Source organism: Phlebotomus papatasi, chromosome 2 (genome assembly GCF_024763615.1).
Source record: "Phlebotomus papatasi isolate M1 chromosome 2, Ppap_2.1, whole genome shotgun sequence".
In the NCBI taxonomy this organism is placed as follows: Eukaryota; Metazoa; Arthropoda; class Insecta; order Diptera; family Psychodidae; genus Phlebotomus; species Phlebotomus papatasi.
The window spans coordinates 71717866-71735214 of NC_077223.1; the positions used below are offsets into that span (position 1 = coordinate 71717866).

General features: G+C 37.2%; 1 protein-coding gene across 1 annotated transcript; it reads left to right on the forward strand.

Annotated features, from left to right (window-relative positions):
• The first annotated feature begins 57 nt into the window (after positions 1-57).
• LOC129801028 (dynein axonemal heavy chain 7) lies at positions 58-17329 on the forward strand. Its single transcript, XM_055845785.1, has 6 exons — positions 58-210; positions 1972-6651; positions 6708-7019; positions 7086-12189; positions 12477-13816; positions 16981-17329. Exons 1-6 carry the CDS (start codon positions 58-60, stop codon positions 17173-17175), a joined length of 11784 nt encoding a protein of 3927 aa, XP_055701760.1. The 3' UTR covers positions 17176-17329.
• The last annotated feature ends 20 nt before the right edge of the window (positions 17330-17349 follow it).

Sequence of the window (17349 nt, forward strand, 5' to 3'; positions counted from 1 at the left end):
CGCTTTTTCTTGGTGCAATTGTTCTTGTGGTAAAGTTATTTTGCAGAATAGAAAAAAATGAGTAAATATTTGTCAAAACTCATTAAACCTCCAATTGATTACGAAAAATATGAGAATGATGCATTTTCGCAACATCCTCTTATGAAGTTTCGTCTGTCCAACATCCGGGAAAGGAGACACTTCTCACTCCTTAAGCACAAAGCGGCTTTGGTAAGTACTTTTTGTCGTTTAGCTCTTAACGGCGTTATCACACTTGCACATTAAAATTTTAATGTGATTCACATTAATTGTCGTTTGTGAACGTCCAAAATTGTTATTTATTATTTGGAATTTTTCTATTTATTGATAATAAAGTGGACTTGGCCTGCAAAAATAAGTTTAAATTTACCTAAAGCATATATATAATATTTTTCACATTAAAAAATTAAAGAGAAAATCGCATTAATTTTTCGCATTAATGCTATAAATCAGTTTACAGGGTGGCTGAAAAAAATGCACCAACTTTTAGAGCGCATAGCTGTCAAACCGCTGGTGACAGCGGTTTCATATTTTGCACAATGATAGATCATTTTATTGGCTAAAAGTCTACAAAAGCATTTTTGATAATATTTTGTAGAAGTTTTTTAAACCGTAATGGAACTCAAACGTGACAATTTAATGTCGCTATATTTTCCAATAAATGCGGAAGCAGCTATCGTTAGGGCTCTTCAAAACCGAAATGTAATTAAACTTTCCGTTTTTCGAAACATAACTTGGTACAGGGATACTAGTAGCATTTTAAAATGCTTTGATGGAGGTCTAAAAAAATCGCTTCATCGTTCCTAAAGTGAAGAAGCAAATTGAACAAAATCTGCGCCACATCTGCAAAGAAACGAGCTCTGAGACGCATAGATCGCAAATAACCATGAAATAAATATTGTTAAAGGACCTCTATATGTAGCCTTAAAAATCCTGAAAAGGAAGAGACATCGTCGATCCTCATGAAGGAGTTATGCTCGATAGACGAAGGAGTAAATTCGCTTACACGTTTATGGCCAGTTCCAGAATGTCATTTTTTCTGATAAGAAAAATTTTGAATTGAGCAATTGATGTGCAAACAAAATGATTATGTCTATCTGAAGGAAAGATCATACGATAATTTAGACGTTAGAATGGGCATGGGAAGTGAAGGACCACCTCATTTGAAGGTCTGGACTTCCTTGAAGACAAATTATCGCTTTCCACTGGGGTTTTTTAGGCTGTACCGTCAAAACTAATGCCAATGTGTTTCAGGAAATTGTCCCGGAAGAAGTGTTGGAGTCGTGGACAAACAAAAATTTTAGTAAGAAGTAATGGAAGTTCGAACAAGACTCGACAACGTCGCAGAAATAACGCTCCGAACAAGATTTGGCTAAAAAAACGTTTCGCACTTCATTTTGGGAAAACAATGACCTCCACGATTCTTGGATGCTAAATTCTTTGACTTCTCTAAAAGTGGCATTTTGTTGGTCAAGGTTAGGACTAAAAAGTAGTAAAGTGTCGATGAGCTGAAGGCAGCCCTTCCTCGTGAATAACAGGACATTCAGGAGACTGACATTCGTGCAAACTAAGATGCATTTGCTGACAAACTTAAGACCATAGTCAAGTCAAAATAAGATCGTATTGAACAAAACCGATAATATTCTAAAATTTTGATGTATTTACTACCATTTTTACTTTATTTCAAAAAAGTTGAACAAAAAATGAGGATAATATAGCGCTTTATTTTGTTGCATTTTTTTCAGTCACCCTGTATATCAAATTTTGCGGGCCAAGTCTACCTTTTTATCAACAAAATAGATAAAATTTTGAATATAAAATGATTCAAACACACAAATTACACATTTGGACTCTCACCAGTGACAATTAATGTGAATCATATTAAAATTTTAATGTGCAAATGTGATAACACAGTAAGAATGTTTTAGTGAATTTATTTTTCAAAATATTCAGGGCAAAATTAGGGTTTGCCGAACAATTCCCGAAGATTTATCTGATGTCCTTCCCCCAAGACAAGATAAAATTCGCGAAAAACTCTATATGTATGCAAATAGAGCTCCAATTCCAAAGATTCTTCACCGAACAGAGAGAAAGATTATTGAGTATGTCCCAGAGAGACTGAGAAATCGCTATCCTCAAGCTGTGGAAGATTACATGAAAGATGTCCGTGAGGATTATGATAAGATCATTCGGGCATTTAGTTTGCAGAAGCTATTAGTACCCAAAGAGGATGAATTTGTCCCACCAAGGGAAGATTTTCGACTGAAATCCAAGGGACGAACAAGAAATTATAGACAGTTCTTGGTCAATCGTCGGAGAATTTTCAAAAATCTCCTAATAACAGCCCCCTATATCCGATGTGTTGTTCATTTCTCTAACCTCGACTTCCCAGAAGTTCTCAATGATTTGTCTAGATATCGACAACTCGGGGAGATAATCCTCGATGAATTGGAGAATAAGGCTCGAAAGGATCTCTATACCAATGCTGAATTTCTCAAGAAATCCTGGTATCCCAAAATCGTAAAGGTTATTGTGAAGTACTACAAAAAGAAGGCAATCAACAGAATGGATTTGCCAAGGATCCTTCTTTGTGTATCAACCCTGATTAATCGTCAAATTACTGAGCTTAAAATTCGTACGTTAAATCGCATTTGTGAAGTCATTGCCGACCGAGAAAGAATCCCTTACCTCAAAGTGAGCTTAATCTGTGAAAGAGAAATTGATCTATACCCTACCCTTGAGAAGATCTTCAAAGTTTATCACGATATGCTGGATGATGTGGCAGAAATTGGTAACAATTTGACGTCATTGGAACTTTTGGTGGATCCTGAGATGTTTAAGAATCATGATGAACATCTTAAGATTGGAGTCGGCGAGATTTACATGAAGGAAGCTCATGAGAAACTCAACAGAGTTCTTGAAAAAGCATATTTCCCAATAATTCAATACCTATCTGGTTTTCAAGAAGAATACAAATTTCTTTCTAATCCAGAAACCCAAACCGCAGTTGAAGAGTTCCTAACTGTAACCCACACATTTGATGAGTATCTCAAAAAGATCAATGAAATCCAGGTGTTTATTGATAAGCTCCGACGATGTATCCTTAAGGAATTCTTCGACTTTATGATTCTCAATCAATTTGAGGCAATTCAGAGCTTGAGAGAAATTGCTGATTATCTCGTGGATAGAATTACAGATCACATTGTTCTGTCGCACAGAAAAATGTGCGATGATATTTGTTCAACCTTTGTCGAAATCAAAAGAAAAGCTTTGGAGATACCAAAATCAACAGAAAGTCTTCTGGAATCTGCAGAATACATGGTCTACGTAAAGAGTCAACAGATGAAGGAGCTTCAAGATCGAATTGAAGAATGTTTAAAAATTGGAGGTACTCTCTTGGAATTCAAAGAACTCTCACAGGATCACCTTCAAGCTCAAATATCAACCATTAATTGGTACAATAACATTGATGACGTCTTTGAGCAGAATGCCCAACTTCAGGAATACTACAAGTTCCAATTCGAGGAACACCTTCAAAACGTTGCTAAGAAACTCAATGAAGACATTGCTGAAATGCTTCCTACACTCTCAGTCATTGACGATATGTGTGAAACTGACAAATTCAGGGAATACTACTGTTTACTCCAGAACATCATTGATGATCTACGTACTTTTGATAACTACGTTGCATGGCTCAACAAAGAAGAGAAACTCTTTAAATTCCCAAAATCTACCTATCCTGTCCTTGATGCTATCAAAAATTTCGTAATCCCTTTTTCAAAACTCATGAAGCTTTGCATTGAATGGCTAAGACACTTCTACGTCTGGATGGACGGACCTTTTGAGTATCTTGAACCGAACTTCGTAGCCAGAACTGTAGATGAATACTTGAAAGAGTTTCAAGAGACACAAAAATACTACCACAATCGCATCAAAGCAGACTTAATAGGAAACCCCATTTGCAAATTTCGCGGACAAACTGAAGATCCATCAGTTGAAAAGCATCCCGTTCCCCTAAAGCTTTGCTGGAAGATGATTACTTGGATTCAAGATTTTCGCTTAGGAGTTCAGATCGTTAAAATAATCTGCAATCCAGCTCTTAGGGAAAGACATTGGAATGAAATGTCCCAAATGGTTGGATTTGATCTAACTCCTGATGCTGGAACAACTCTCAGAAAGTTCATCAATCACAAACTCGAAGACAAACTGGGAGACTTTGAGATTATAAGTATCGGTGCGAATAAGGAACTTCTGTTGCAAGAAAATCTAACTGGGATGATTGAAGAGTGGAGCGGCATTAAATTGCAAACAGAACAATTCAAACAGACCTCCCTGGTTATCTTGAGCGGACTTGAAGATGTGCAGGGATTGCTCGGAGATCATATCAACAAAACTCTTGCTATGAGAGGATCGGCATTTGTAAAGCCTTGTGAAGTTGAAGTCAAAGCTTGGTACTCAAAACTTGTCAGGGTCAATTCAACAATTGAGCAATGGTTGAGAGTTCAAATGCTCTGGCTCTACTTCCTCCCTATATTTTCGTCTCCAGATATTGTAGCTCAAATGGTCACTGAGGGAGAATTATTTCAAGAAGTAGATACAACTTATCAAAAATACATGACCCTCATTGCTCAAGATCCCGAAGTAATGTCAATTGCACCAATGCCTGGACTTCTAGAAGATATGAAAGAAGCGAATGCAAAGCTAGATAAAATCACTCAAGGGGTTAATGGATACTTAGACAAGAAACGCCTCTTCTTTTCGCGATTTTTCTTCCTATCCAACAACGAGATGCTTGAAATTCTTTCAGAAACTAAAGATCCTGTAAAAGTAGATTCACATCTTCTTTCCAAATGCTTTGAAGGCATTAACAAACTATCCTTTGATGATGATCTCAATATTCAAGGGATTTACAGTGTTCTTGGGGAGAAGATCAATCTTTTGCGTTCAATTTCCACTCAAGAAGCCCGTGGAAGTGTGGAAAAGTGGCTTGCAGAAGTTGAGAGAGAAATGATTAAAGCAGTTAAAGATCAAGTTCACCGTTCGTATGAAGATTTCTCCGTAACGAATTTAAAAGAATGGATCTTCAAGTGGCCTCAAATGGTTATTCTATGTTGTAAGCAAATCCACTGGACTCTAGATATTGAATCTTGTTTTCGATCCTTAGAAAATCCTCTTGAACATATTCAAGAAAAATTTAAAAACCTTGACAATAATCTTACTGAAATAGTCAACATGATCCGATCTTCAGAAATGACCAATCTTCAGTGGACTACTATGAAATCCCTAATTGTTCTTAGTGTTCATTCAAGAGATATAACAAAAGAGTTATTAGATAAAAATATTCAATCATCTGATCAATTCACCTGGCTTTCTCAGCTAAGATATTACATTTTCACTGGCGATGTATTCCTCAACATAATCAATGCAAAACTTCCTTTTGGTTACGAATATTTGGGTAATCATGATCGTTTAGTGGTAACACCGCTTACAGATCGCTGCCACAGAACATTAATTGCTGGTCACCAGTTACATCTTTTTGGAGCACCCGAGGGTCCAGCTGGCAGTGGAAAAACGGAAACTTGCAAAGATCTAGCAAGAGCTTTGGCAATCCAGTGCAAGGTCTTCAACTGTTCCTATACCCTCGATTTTACGATAATCGGAAAATTTCTCAAAGGTGTAGCATCTGGAGGAGCATGGATCTGTTTCGATGAATTTAATAGGATGCAATTGGAGGTTTTATCCGTTGTAGCACAACAAATTTACACCATGACTCAAGCTATTCGTGCAAAATTAACAAAGTTCTACTTCGATGGTCTTGAACTTTCACTAAAATCTTCATGTTACGTTTGCGTAACTATGAATACTGGTTACATCGGGCGATCAGAACTTCCAGATAATATAAAGACACTTTTCCGTACGGTCGCTATGATGGTTCCGGATTACAGAATCATTGGAGAAATTTCTCTGTATTCTTACGGCTTCCACGAAGCGAAGAAGCTTGCCAGAAAAATAGTTACAATCTACAGATTATGTTCAGAACAGCTTTCTGCTCAAACTCATTACGATTACGGAATGAGGGCTATGAAGAGCGTTGTAGTAGCCTGTGGGAGTCTCCGAAAACACAATCCAGAAGAAGATGAAGAAATGTTGCTCTTTCGAGCACTCCTAGATGTAAATCTAGCAAAATTCGTCTCAATTGATATTCCACTGTTTGAAAATATATTGAAAGATGTTTTTCCTGGAAAGTCAACACCAAAAGACGATTGTCCAGAGTTTGAAGAAGCTTTCAGGAAAGTTTGTCAAGAGAGGAATCTTCAACCAAAGGAAATCTTCCTTAAGAAGGTTCGTCAAATCTTTCAGATGATGCTTGTAAGACATGGTTTGATGGTTCTTGGAGAACCATTCGCTGGGAAAACTTCGTGCCTAAGAGTTCTTGCTGATATGCTGAATATGCTTTCGTCATCAGATGATCCAAACTATCAGAATGTTCTAATGAGTATCCTAAATCCTAAATGCGCTAGCATAAATGAACTTTACGGGACTTTTGATGGAACTTCTAACGAATGGAATGATGGAATTATCTCCAAAACTTTTAGACAATTTTCTCAAGAGAAAAACGAAGATTGGAAATGGGTAAGTTTTAATAACTTTTAATTATTTCAGTGGTTATCTTCAAGCTTTCAATTTAGGTAATTTTCGATGGACCCGTTGATGCAGTTTGGATAGAAAATCTGAACACAGTTTTAGATGACAATCGGAAACTTTGCTTAGTTTCTGGCGAAGTTATTCAAATGCCAATCAATATGTTGCTGATCTTCGAAATTATGACACTTGATCACGTGTCTCCAGCTACCGTATCCCGTTGTGGAATGATCTATATGGATCCCAAAGCCTTAGGTTGGAAAACATTAGCACTTTCCTGGGTTATTCATTGCAATCCTGTTTGGATGGATGGGAATAATGATCTTATCATAGATCTTTTCTCATTTATCTTTCCTCCAGTGAGTTCTGAAGCTTTTGTAATATACGTTGTATCCGTTGTATCTGATCTCAGAATCTCCTTTTAGTGCTTGAAATTTCTCCAACGCCAGTGTACACATTACCTTTATCCTGGTGAGATGAATCTCGTCATGAGCACTCTCAATCTATTCGAGATGTTCATGAATGAAGCTTGCGAAGACAATACTGAAGAATTCGCAAAGAATTTATCTACGTGGTTTCAGGCAGCTGCAGTGATGGCAATAGTGTGGGGATTGGCAGGAATTCTCGATGGACCATCGCGTTCAAAATTTGATACACATTTTCGTGAACTGTGGCGCAATGATGAAGATTGTCCTCTTCCAGAAAGTGTAGGAAGAATTGAAGTTACTCTGCCTACTGAAGGATTACTCGTAGAGTATTGCTACCATTTCAAACAGAAGGGAATGTGGAAGCACTGGCCTGACATAGTTAGAAGAATGGAGCCAGAAATGACTCCTCTAGGAATGCAAATTCCGACAATTGATACAGCCAGATACTCACATCTCTTTGAACTCCTTATAAAACACAAGAAACCTTTCTTACTGACTGGTCCAACGGGAACAGGAAAGAGTTTCTTCATTCAGAATTTTTTGATGAATAAGGCTTCGCCTGAGATTTTTGTTCCATCTTTCGTGACATTCACAGTTATGATTTCAGCGCGACATACTCAGGAGTTGATCCTCTCTAAATTAGTTAAGAAAAGACGTTGGCAATATGGAACGGCTAAAGGGAAAACCGCTATCGTCTTTGTTGATGATATGAACATGCCTGGAAAGGATGAATTCGATGCACAACCACCATTAGAGCTTCTTCGTCAATTTTTCGATCATTCCTTCTGGCATTCGGGGACAAATCCCATTATTCTTAAGGATATCCTCTTGATTTGCGCCTGTGGACCTCCAGGAGGTTCTCGACAGGTCGTCTACTCTCGTGTTCTCCGACACTTTAATATTTTGTCAGTAAACAATTTCTCAGACGAATCTTTAAGTAGAATCTTCTCAGTCTTACTTCTCAATGGATTTAAATCTCGTGGACATGCATCAGATGTTACAGCATCTGTTAATCCAATAGTTGCTGCAACACTCCATCTCTATAGAGCCGCCTCCAAAACTTTGAGACCAACTCCACAAAAATCTCATTACATCTTCAATCTCAGAGATATTTCGAAGGTTATAGCGGGATGTTCTCTCCTTCGAAAGGAATCAGTTGACAATAAGAAAATGTTTCCAAAGATATGGGTTCATGAAACGATGAGAACTTTTTGTGATAGGCTAACAGATTCAAGTGATCGCAGATGGTTTTTTAAAGTAATTTCAACTTCAATGGAAGAACATTTTGGAGAAACACTCACCACAATCTTCGATGAATATAAGAAGGAAGATAGCGAAGAAGTGTCTCTGAATGATCTAAAGAACTTCATGTTTGGATCATACTTGGATTTAACTACCTGTATTGAGGAAAGAAAGTATGAAGAGATTCCGAATTTGGCGACTTTGAAGGATCTAGCTATGGCTAGTCTTGAGGAATACAATTCAAAACACACAGCAAAGTTGGATATTGTTTTGTTTGGCTACGCTCTGGAGCATCTCAATAAGATCTGTCGGGTGATCACAATTCCAGCAGGGAGTTGCCTTCTTGTGGGAATTGGAGGTTCAGGAAGACAGAGCCTAACTCGTATTGCTGCAGGAATTTGTCAGCAGAATGTCTTCCAACCTGAGATTACAAAAGATTATGGGATAGAAGAGTGGAGAAGAGATCTTAAAATTGTTCTACGGGAAGCCGGTGGATTAGGTAAAGACACTGTCTTCTTATTTACAGACAGTCAAGTGAATCTTGAAGTTTTTCTCCAAGACATCGACTGTCTCCTTAATCTAGGAGAAGTACCAAATATTTATGGTATAGATGAGCGTCAGGAAATTCTAGAAATGGTACGTCTCGATGCCCAAGGTGGAAATCGAAATATTGACATTAGTCCATTACAAGTTTTCACTTTCTTCGTCAACCGTTGTCGACAGCGTCTTCATATAGTTCTTTGCTTCAGTCCTATTGGAGATTCCCTCAGATCTCGAATCCGTTTATATCCTTCCCTTGTAAATTGCTGCACAATCGATTGGTATGAAGAATGGCCTTCAGAAGCCTTGGAGATGATAGCAAATCGTTATATGCGATCTATAGATCTCTCAGCAAGCATTAAGGAATCTGCTGTCTTAGCTTGCAAACATTTTCACAACACTGCAACTAAACTGTCCGTAGAGTTCTTTAGAGAGACGAGTCGAACAATCCATGTCACATCAGCATGTTATCTTGAATTGGTTAGATCTTTCAGAAATTTAATGGATAGGAAGCAACACGAAATCCAGGAATCCAGGAAACGATACGAAGCTGGTTTGGAAACGCTTGTTCAAGCTTCAAATACAGTTGCAATTATGCAGAGTGATTTGAATGAACTACAACCAAAATTGATTGTAATGGCAGCAAATTCAAGGGAAATGATGAAGCAGATTGAGAAGAAGACCATTGAGGCAAGTGAAGCAAGTGAACATGTTAAGAAAGATGAAGTCAGTGCTAATGCTCAAGCTGCTGTTGCACAAGAGTTGAAAGATGAATGTGAGAAAGATCTTGCTCAAGCTATTCCAATTCTCGAAGAGGCCATTCAAGCACTAAACACCCTTAAACCTTCGGATATTACCCTTGTGAAATCTATGAAAAATCCTCCAGAAGTTGTAAAACTCGTAATGGCAGCAGTTTGCGTCATTAAAGGTGTCCCTCCAGATAGAATCAATGATCCTGCCACTGGGAAGAAAATCATAGATTTCTGGGGACCCAGTAAAAGAATCCTGGGTGACATGGGATTCCTTCAATCACTCAAAGATTTTGATAAAGACAATATCGGAGTGGATATTATGAAGAAGATTCGAAAGGACTTTATTCCTCATAAGGATTTTCAGCCCCATATTGTGCTCAAAGCTTCAAGCGCTGCTGAAGGCCTGTGTAAGTGGATAATTGCAATGGATCTGTATGATTCCGTAGCGAAGATAGTAGCCCCCAAAAAGACTCGATTGGAAGCAGCAGAGAAAGAATATGCAGATACAGTGAAGATTCTCAACGAAAAACGTCAGTTGGCTGAAGAACTTGAGAGAAAAGTTGGTCTACTCAATGAGGAACTTGCAGAAGCTAATCTTGAAATGCAGCGTGTTGAAGCGGAAGTCGAAATGTGCAAGAATAAGTTGCAGAGAGCAGAAAGTTTAATTGGTAGCTTGGGTGGTGAGAAGAATCGCTGGACCCTAGCTGTTGAACATCTAGCGAAATTGTACAATAACCTAGCAGGAGATATTTTGATGTCCTGTGGTTTTATAGCATACCTAGCTCCTTTCAACATTCCTTACAGAAAGCGAGCACTCAAAGAGTGGCACACACTATGTATTGAACTTAGGATTCCCACTTCAATACCTTTCAGATTCACCGAAGTATTGGGTTCAGACATTAAACTTCAGAATTGGAGTATTGCTGGACTACCAAAGGATGCATTTTCAGCAGAGAATGCAACAATACTGGATAATTCTAGCCGATATAGTCTTTTTATTGATCCCCAAAGTCAGGCCAACAACTGGATCAAGACCCTTGAAAAACCTAACGGATTGAGAGTGGTTAAGTTTTCCCATTCTAATTACATGAAAGTCTTAGCTGAATGTATCCAACTTGGCATTCCTTGCCTGATTGAAAGTATCACCAATGAACTGGAAGTTCAACTCAATCCTATCTTGTTCAGACAAACATTCTACAAGGACGAAGAAGAATTTATAACTCTCCATGGAGAAACAATTGAATTCAACAAAAATTTCCGCCTCTATCTTACATCGAATGCAAGAAATCCTCACTATCTTCCAGAAGTGGTCAACAAAGTGACTATCATAAATTTTTCGCTAACTTTACAAGGACTCGAAGATCAACTTTTGGGAATTGTTGTTGCCAAAGAACGCCCTGATTTACAGGAACTTCGACAGAAAATCATCCTGGAAAGTGCAGAAAATCAAAAGATCCTAAAAGAAGTTGAAGACGGAATCTTAAAGACACTGTCTACAAGTAAAGGTGACATTCTCGAAGATGAACGTGCCATTAAGATCCTAGATGACTCCAAAATCCTATCAGTGAGACTTAAAGCTAAACAAATTGCATCAAAGAAGACAGAGAAAGAAATTGAGGATTTTCGATTCAATTACCGTGCTGTAGCCTCTCATTCTTCAATTCTCTACTACTGCATTACAGATCTCCCTAACATTGATCCTATGTATCAATTTTCCTTAGGATGGTACATAAATCTCTACATTTATTCCATTGAAAATGCTAATAAGTCAAAGGATATTTTTCGAAGATTAAAATTCTTAATGGATACGATCACACTAAATCTGTACACCAATGTTTGCCGATCTATTTTTGAGAAAGATAAACTTCTATTCTCCTTTGTTCTAACCACTAAAATCATGATAATGTGTAATCAGATTCGTCAGGAACAGTACAATCACCTCCTAAAGGGTGGTAAACCTGTAAAAGAACCTTTGGATAATCCTTGTCCAAATTGGATAAACGACAAAATGTGGACGCATTTGCAGCAATTGGAAGAAATGGAAGAGTTTGAAGGATTTATTAGAGATTTTCAAGCTAATATAACCGAATGGAAGACGTACTACGACGCAACAGATCCTCAAACTTCTCGTTTCCCACCTTCTTGGGATGGCAAAATTAATCGTTTTGAAAAACTCCTAGTTCTAAATGCAATCCGTCCTGACAAAACTGCAGCAGCAATTCAGGAGTTTGTGGCTTCAGAAATGGGACCTTTATACATCAGACCACCAGCCTTTGACATAACCAAATCCTTTGAAGAAGCAAATTGTCTTATGCCTTTGATTTTCATTCTTTCACCGGGAGCTGATCCAATAGGTGCACTTACTCTTCATGCCGAAAAAATGGGCTTTAGTAAGGCTTTTGAAACCATCTCAATGGGTAAGGGTCAGGGACCTATTGCAGAGAGGATGATCAGAAGTGCTCAAAAAGCTGGAACATGGGTTTGCTTGCAAAATTGCCATTTAGCAACATCTTGGCTGCCCACTCTTGAGCAAATTTGGGAAGAAATGGACGTTCACAATACCGCTTGTGAGTAGGGGAAAGTGCTCTCCCTTCGAACGTTCATGCCTTCGAAAAATATGTGAATTTCTTTTGTTTTTCGTAAGAGATTTACACTAAATTATCACGGAATTATCAACAATTGATGATAAGCCAACTAATATTTAATAGAAATGTGTAAGTCCCTTACGAAAACTAAAAGAAAATTTACATTATTCGAAGGCATGAACGTTCGAAGGGAGAGTACTTTCCCTATATAACTATTTTATCCTTATAAATAAAATAAATATAAAATCTTGATTTAATACAATTTACAGTGACTTTTCGTCTTTGGTTAACAAGTTATCCAGTTGAAAACTTCCCACCAAGTCTTCTCCAATGTGGAGTAAAGATGACCAATGAACCTCCAACGGGTCTTAAACAGAACCTCTTAAGATCCTACAACTCCGAACCAATGAATAGTGAACAATTCTATACAGGATGCCCGGACAAGTATAAAGCATTTACGAAACTCTTGTACGGCCTATGCTTCTTTCATGCAGTCGTTCAGGAACGGCGCAAGTTCGGCGCTTTGGGTTGGAATATCGTTTACGGGTTCAACGAGACAGACTTTCAAATATCTGTCCGACAGCTTCAAATGTTCATAAATGAATATGAGGACATTCCTTTCGAAACTGTGGCTTATTTAACTGCTGAATGCAACTACGGTGGACGAGTTACGGATATATGGGATCGCCGGGTTATTGGAACCTTACTTCAAGATTATTTCAATGAACATATCATTACTGATGTCACTTACAAATTTTCTGATACCAGCACAGCTTTCACAATCCCCACGAAATTTGAACATCGAGATATAGTTAAGCACATTGAGAAGAATATTCCCACGGAACCATCAACAGAAGTCTACGGATTGCATCTCAATGCTGGAATTTTCAAGGATCTCACAATGTCAAAGATCTTACTGAAATGCCTAACCCTTACTCTAGGCGGTGTTGACGATGATAGTCCAGAAAAATCTCAAGAGAACCTTCTTGAAGTAGTTCGAGGAATTGAGATACGTCTTCCTGAACCTTTTGACTTGGAAGCCATTGGTGAGAAATACCCCATGGATTATCATGAATCCATGAATACAGTTTTAATGCAAGAGCTTGAGAAATTTAACATTCTCACTGAAGAAATCAGAACAACATGCCGTGAAATTGATGATGCAGTTAATGGATTCGGGGTCTTTACTCCAAATCTAGAGGTAGTAGCTAGAGATATAAAGAACGGACAGATACCTCTGAGATGGAGTAAAAAATCATTTCCCAGTTTGAAACCTGTCGCATCCTACATTGACGACCTATTGGAGAGACTATCTTGGTTTGATAATTGGGCTAAAAACGGAAAACCAGAAACATTTTGGCTTCCTGGCTTTTTCTTTACCCAAACATTTTTGACTGGGATACTTCAAAATTTTGCAAGACAGTTCAAAATTCCGATTGACGAATTAACTTTTAACCACAAGGTTCTAGGAAAGGAAGAAAATCCAGAAGATGGGGTGAAGATTTCAGGCCTTTTGCTCGAAGGTGCTAAATGGGACGGAGCTAGAAATCAGTTGGCAGAGCAAGACGTTAAGATTCTTATTGATCCTATGCCTAAAATTCACCTACAGGTAAGAATACAGTACTGTGAATTTTTATTGATGAATTTCCAAATTATTTTACAAGCAACTCTTTTATAAAAACCGTATTCAAATCTACAGTATCAGTATGTCTAGTAAGGTGCGGTAATTGGATCGGTTTCCGAAAAGTGCTACTTAAACGCTTATTTTTGGACTGATAAATTTTTTTTTTACTTCTTTTAAATCCATAGAATTATTCTCTGTTTCATTCAGAACCATAATATAAAAAAACTGGGGTAATAGGGATAGTAAACATTGATTTTTATTTCTACAACTTAAGCTTATATCGACTATTTCTTCAGTTGAAGTCGTGAAGTCAGATATTTAATTAAAAAAAAACACAGTATTTACGAGTGTCCTATGTTTACTACTGCCCCAATTTCCCCTACTTCATTTTACAGTAGATTCTCGCTTATCCGTGAGAGCGGCACCAAAATGTCACACGGATTTTGAGATTGAAACACATCAAATTATTTGAAATCCAACGATTTTTTTGTTTACATTGGAAATTTGTAGAGTGAAATCCTGACCTGATTCATTCGACATTCTCTCTAAACATGCGTACTGTCCAAAAAAGTTACAAAAGAAAGAATTACAGGAGATAGAGCACATTTGTTTTAACAAAAAAAAACCTAAAACGGGGACAATATGTCAACAAAATTTTTAAAATTCAACTGTCACGGACATTTTTACGTCACCCGGAAAAAGAGTTCACGGATAAGCGAGAGTCTACTGTACTCAGCAGTATATAACCTCTCGATTTTGAGTTACAGTAAACTCTCTCAAATTCGGGCATTTGGGACCAAAATGTCACCCGAATTAGAAAGAAATTCGGGAGACAAACTTTTTTAAATGCAACGATTTTTTATTTATCTGCATACATATATTGAGTTTACGTGCTCAAATATATTGTAAATATCATGAAAATTCCTTTATAATACAAAATCACATCAAAACTACGTCAAATCATAGCAAATTTGAGCAGATTTGCTTCATTTGATAATAATAATCAAACTTGAAAAATGTCAACAAACTTTTTTCAAATTTAACTGCTGCCCAAAGTAAAACGTAGCCCGATCTTAAAAGAGTCGAATTAGCGAGAGTGTACTGTATATACTTTAACTCCTCACCCCACGCCCCAAGATGTCGTATTTTGGAAATTAGAAGTTTCGAGTTTTTTGACGTAAGGATGTTTGCCCGTCTGTGCGTTCAGTTGTTACCGCGCTTAGAGCCTAAACGGTTAGAGATAGAAGCTTGGGATCTTCGAGACCCCTTCTATAAGTCAACTCTGGGACTATTAACATGTCCCTCATTTTTTCTCATCCTTTCCCTTTCCTTCTAAAACCGTGTTTTTTTTTAGATTGAACGTGTTTTTATATTAAACAAAAAACTTTTGACTTTCAAACAGTTTTTGAAGGTCTAAGACTAGAGAGTGCATTTTTCTACCTAATGGAGTCATGTTTGGGTTTGTTGGAAAGGTCTTGAAATTCCTGACAAGCCTGAACCGAATACAATCGAAAACTAATTTTTATCCAAAATTCAATTATATTACTTCTATAAGGTATTTTGGGAAATATTTTGCATAGTTTATAAATCGGTTCAAATCGGTTGTGAACCGGTAAACGGTAAATTATGCGAAAATATTTTTCAAGTATAGCGTCTAAGTCAATGGTTCGAGCATTTCGCAAAGCTGGAACGCTTTGCCATCCCGTTTTTTCTATGTTCTCTAATAAAACTAGCCCATGGCAGTATTCATCAGATGCACTCACCGCTGTCCTATCTGCATTTTTTGTAATCTACATTTGATGCAAGAAATTACGTTTGAATCGGCGATTGTATTAAATGCAGATACGGCAACGGTAGATGCAATCGATCATCTATTGCCATGCGTCAGATTCAGTCCTAAAGCAATATATCGTCCTTTGGATCAACTATGATATTAGGATATCACAGCATATAGATACAATACACAAAGCAAATACAGATATCACAGTTGCTGACCCAATCGAACATACAGTAGACTCTCGCTCAATCGGCTCTTTTTCAATCGGGTGCAAAAATTTGTTGGCGATTTTCACGTTTGATTTTAAAGCAAATTTGAACAAATTCGCTGTATTTCCCCTTGTATTATCGGGATTCTTAAAATTTGACCGCTTTTTGTGGAATTTATAATGATTTTGATGCCCAAATCTCTCGATAATTTGGATGACATTTTGCCCCATATGCTTGACTGAGAGAGTATGTATATATTTCCATAGATTAAATTCATTACAGGAAAAATCTAGTGGTACGATATCTGTCATCTGAAGCTTCAAATCCTTCTCCTACAGAAATTATTCGAATTTTCCAAATGTCTTCCAATTTAAGAACGAGTTGTAAATTTTAAGTCAATTAAAAAATTCAATCTTGATTGAATCGATTGAGAAATAAACATTTCTACATTGATATAAAGAGATAGTCGACGGTGGTGGAACTGAGCTAGGTTCTTTTTTAGGACAATCGGTTTTTCTAGTAAGCGTCAGAATCTGTAGATCAAATCCTATTAATCAAACACCCAATTTTGACACTTACCGTGTCTTCCTCAGTGGTTCTTGGTTGATCTTTTCTTTAGGATTTATGTCACTAACTCCTCTACTTTCTTATGCATCAATTTTTTTTTTTGAATTTGGTAAGGAGCGATTTTTTTTCTTTCTTTTATGCACAGCGAACGGACTGGTACTATTCCATACCAGTCCGTTCCGAGTACCACTCCTTCGCTGTGCATAAAGAAAGAAGAAAATTCGCTCCTAACTAAATTCAAAAAAACTGATGCATAAGAATATAGAGGAATTAGTGACAAAAATTTTGAAGAAAAAAATAACCAAGAACCACTGAGGAAGACACGATAAGTGTCGAAAGCTCTGGTGAAATGGTGTGTTTGATTCATAGGATTTGATCAACAGATTCCGACGCTTACCGAAAGGACAGATTGTTCTAAAAAAAAAACAACTTTCTAGAGTGACGGTTTAACCTTGATCTTGAAAAAAATATCCACATTCTGGTTTACCTGGAAAACATGTCCGAAACTAAAAGAAAATATCAGACTACTTTTCGAAATAAAACAATAAAAAAAGAAAGAAAACTAGCTTTTCCCTTCAAAGCATCTTATTTTTTAGCCAATTCTTCATGAAAAACTACAACTTGGAGGACGATACGTGTGCCCAACCTATAGGACTATGGATAGAAAAGGAGATCTGTCTACAGCTGGTCACTCCACAAATTTCATCCTCCCTATTCTCTTGCCCACCGACAAGAAATCATCGCATTGGATCAAGAGAAGTGTTGCATTAGTATGTCAGACGAGCGATTGAGGACTCTCCTACGTAGAATTTGGAAGCTAAATATTGAATGCACCAATTTTACCAATATTTCTTATATTATGGAAATTGCGAAATAAATTTGAGTGTGGAAAAGAAAACACGATTGTGTGAATTGGGACAAAAATTTATATACAGTTATGGAGATAAGATAAAGACATTAAGAAT

Coding starts and splice junctions, on each gene's coding strand:
- LOC129801028 (XM_055845785.1), top strand. CDS start 58: ATGAGTAAATATTTGTCAAAACTCATTAAACCTCCAATTGATTACGAA. Junction 12,190..12,476: donor GGACGTTCACAATACCGCTT/GTGAGTAGGGGA, acceptor TACAATTTACAG/TGACTTTTCGTCTTTGGTTA. Junction 13,817..16,980: donor TGCCTAAAATTCACCTACAG/GTAAGAATACAG, acceptor CTTATTTTTTAG/CCAATTCTTCATGAAAAACT.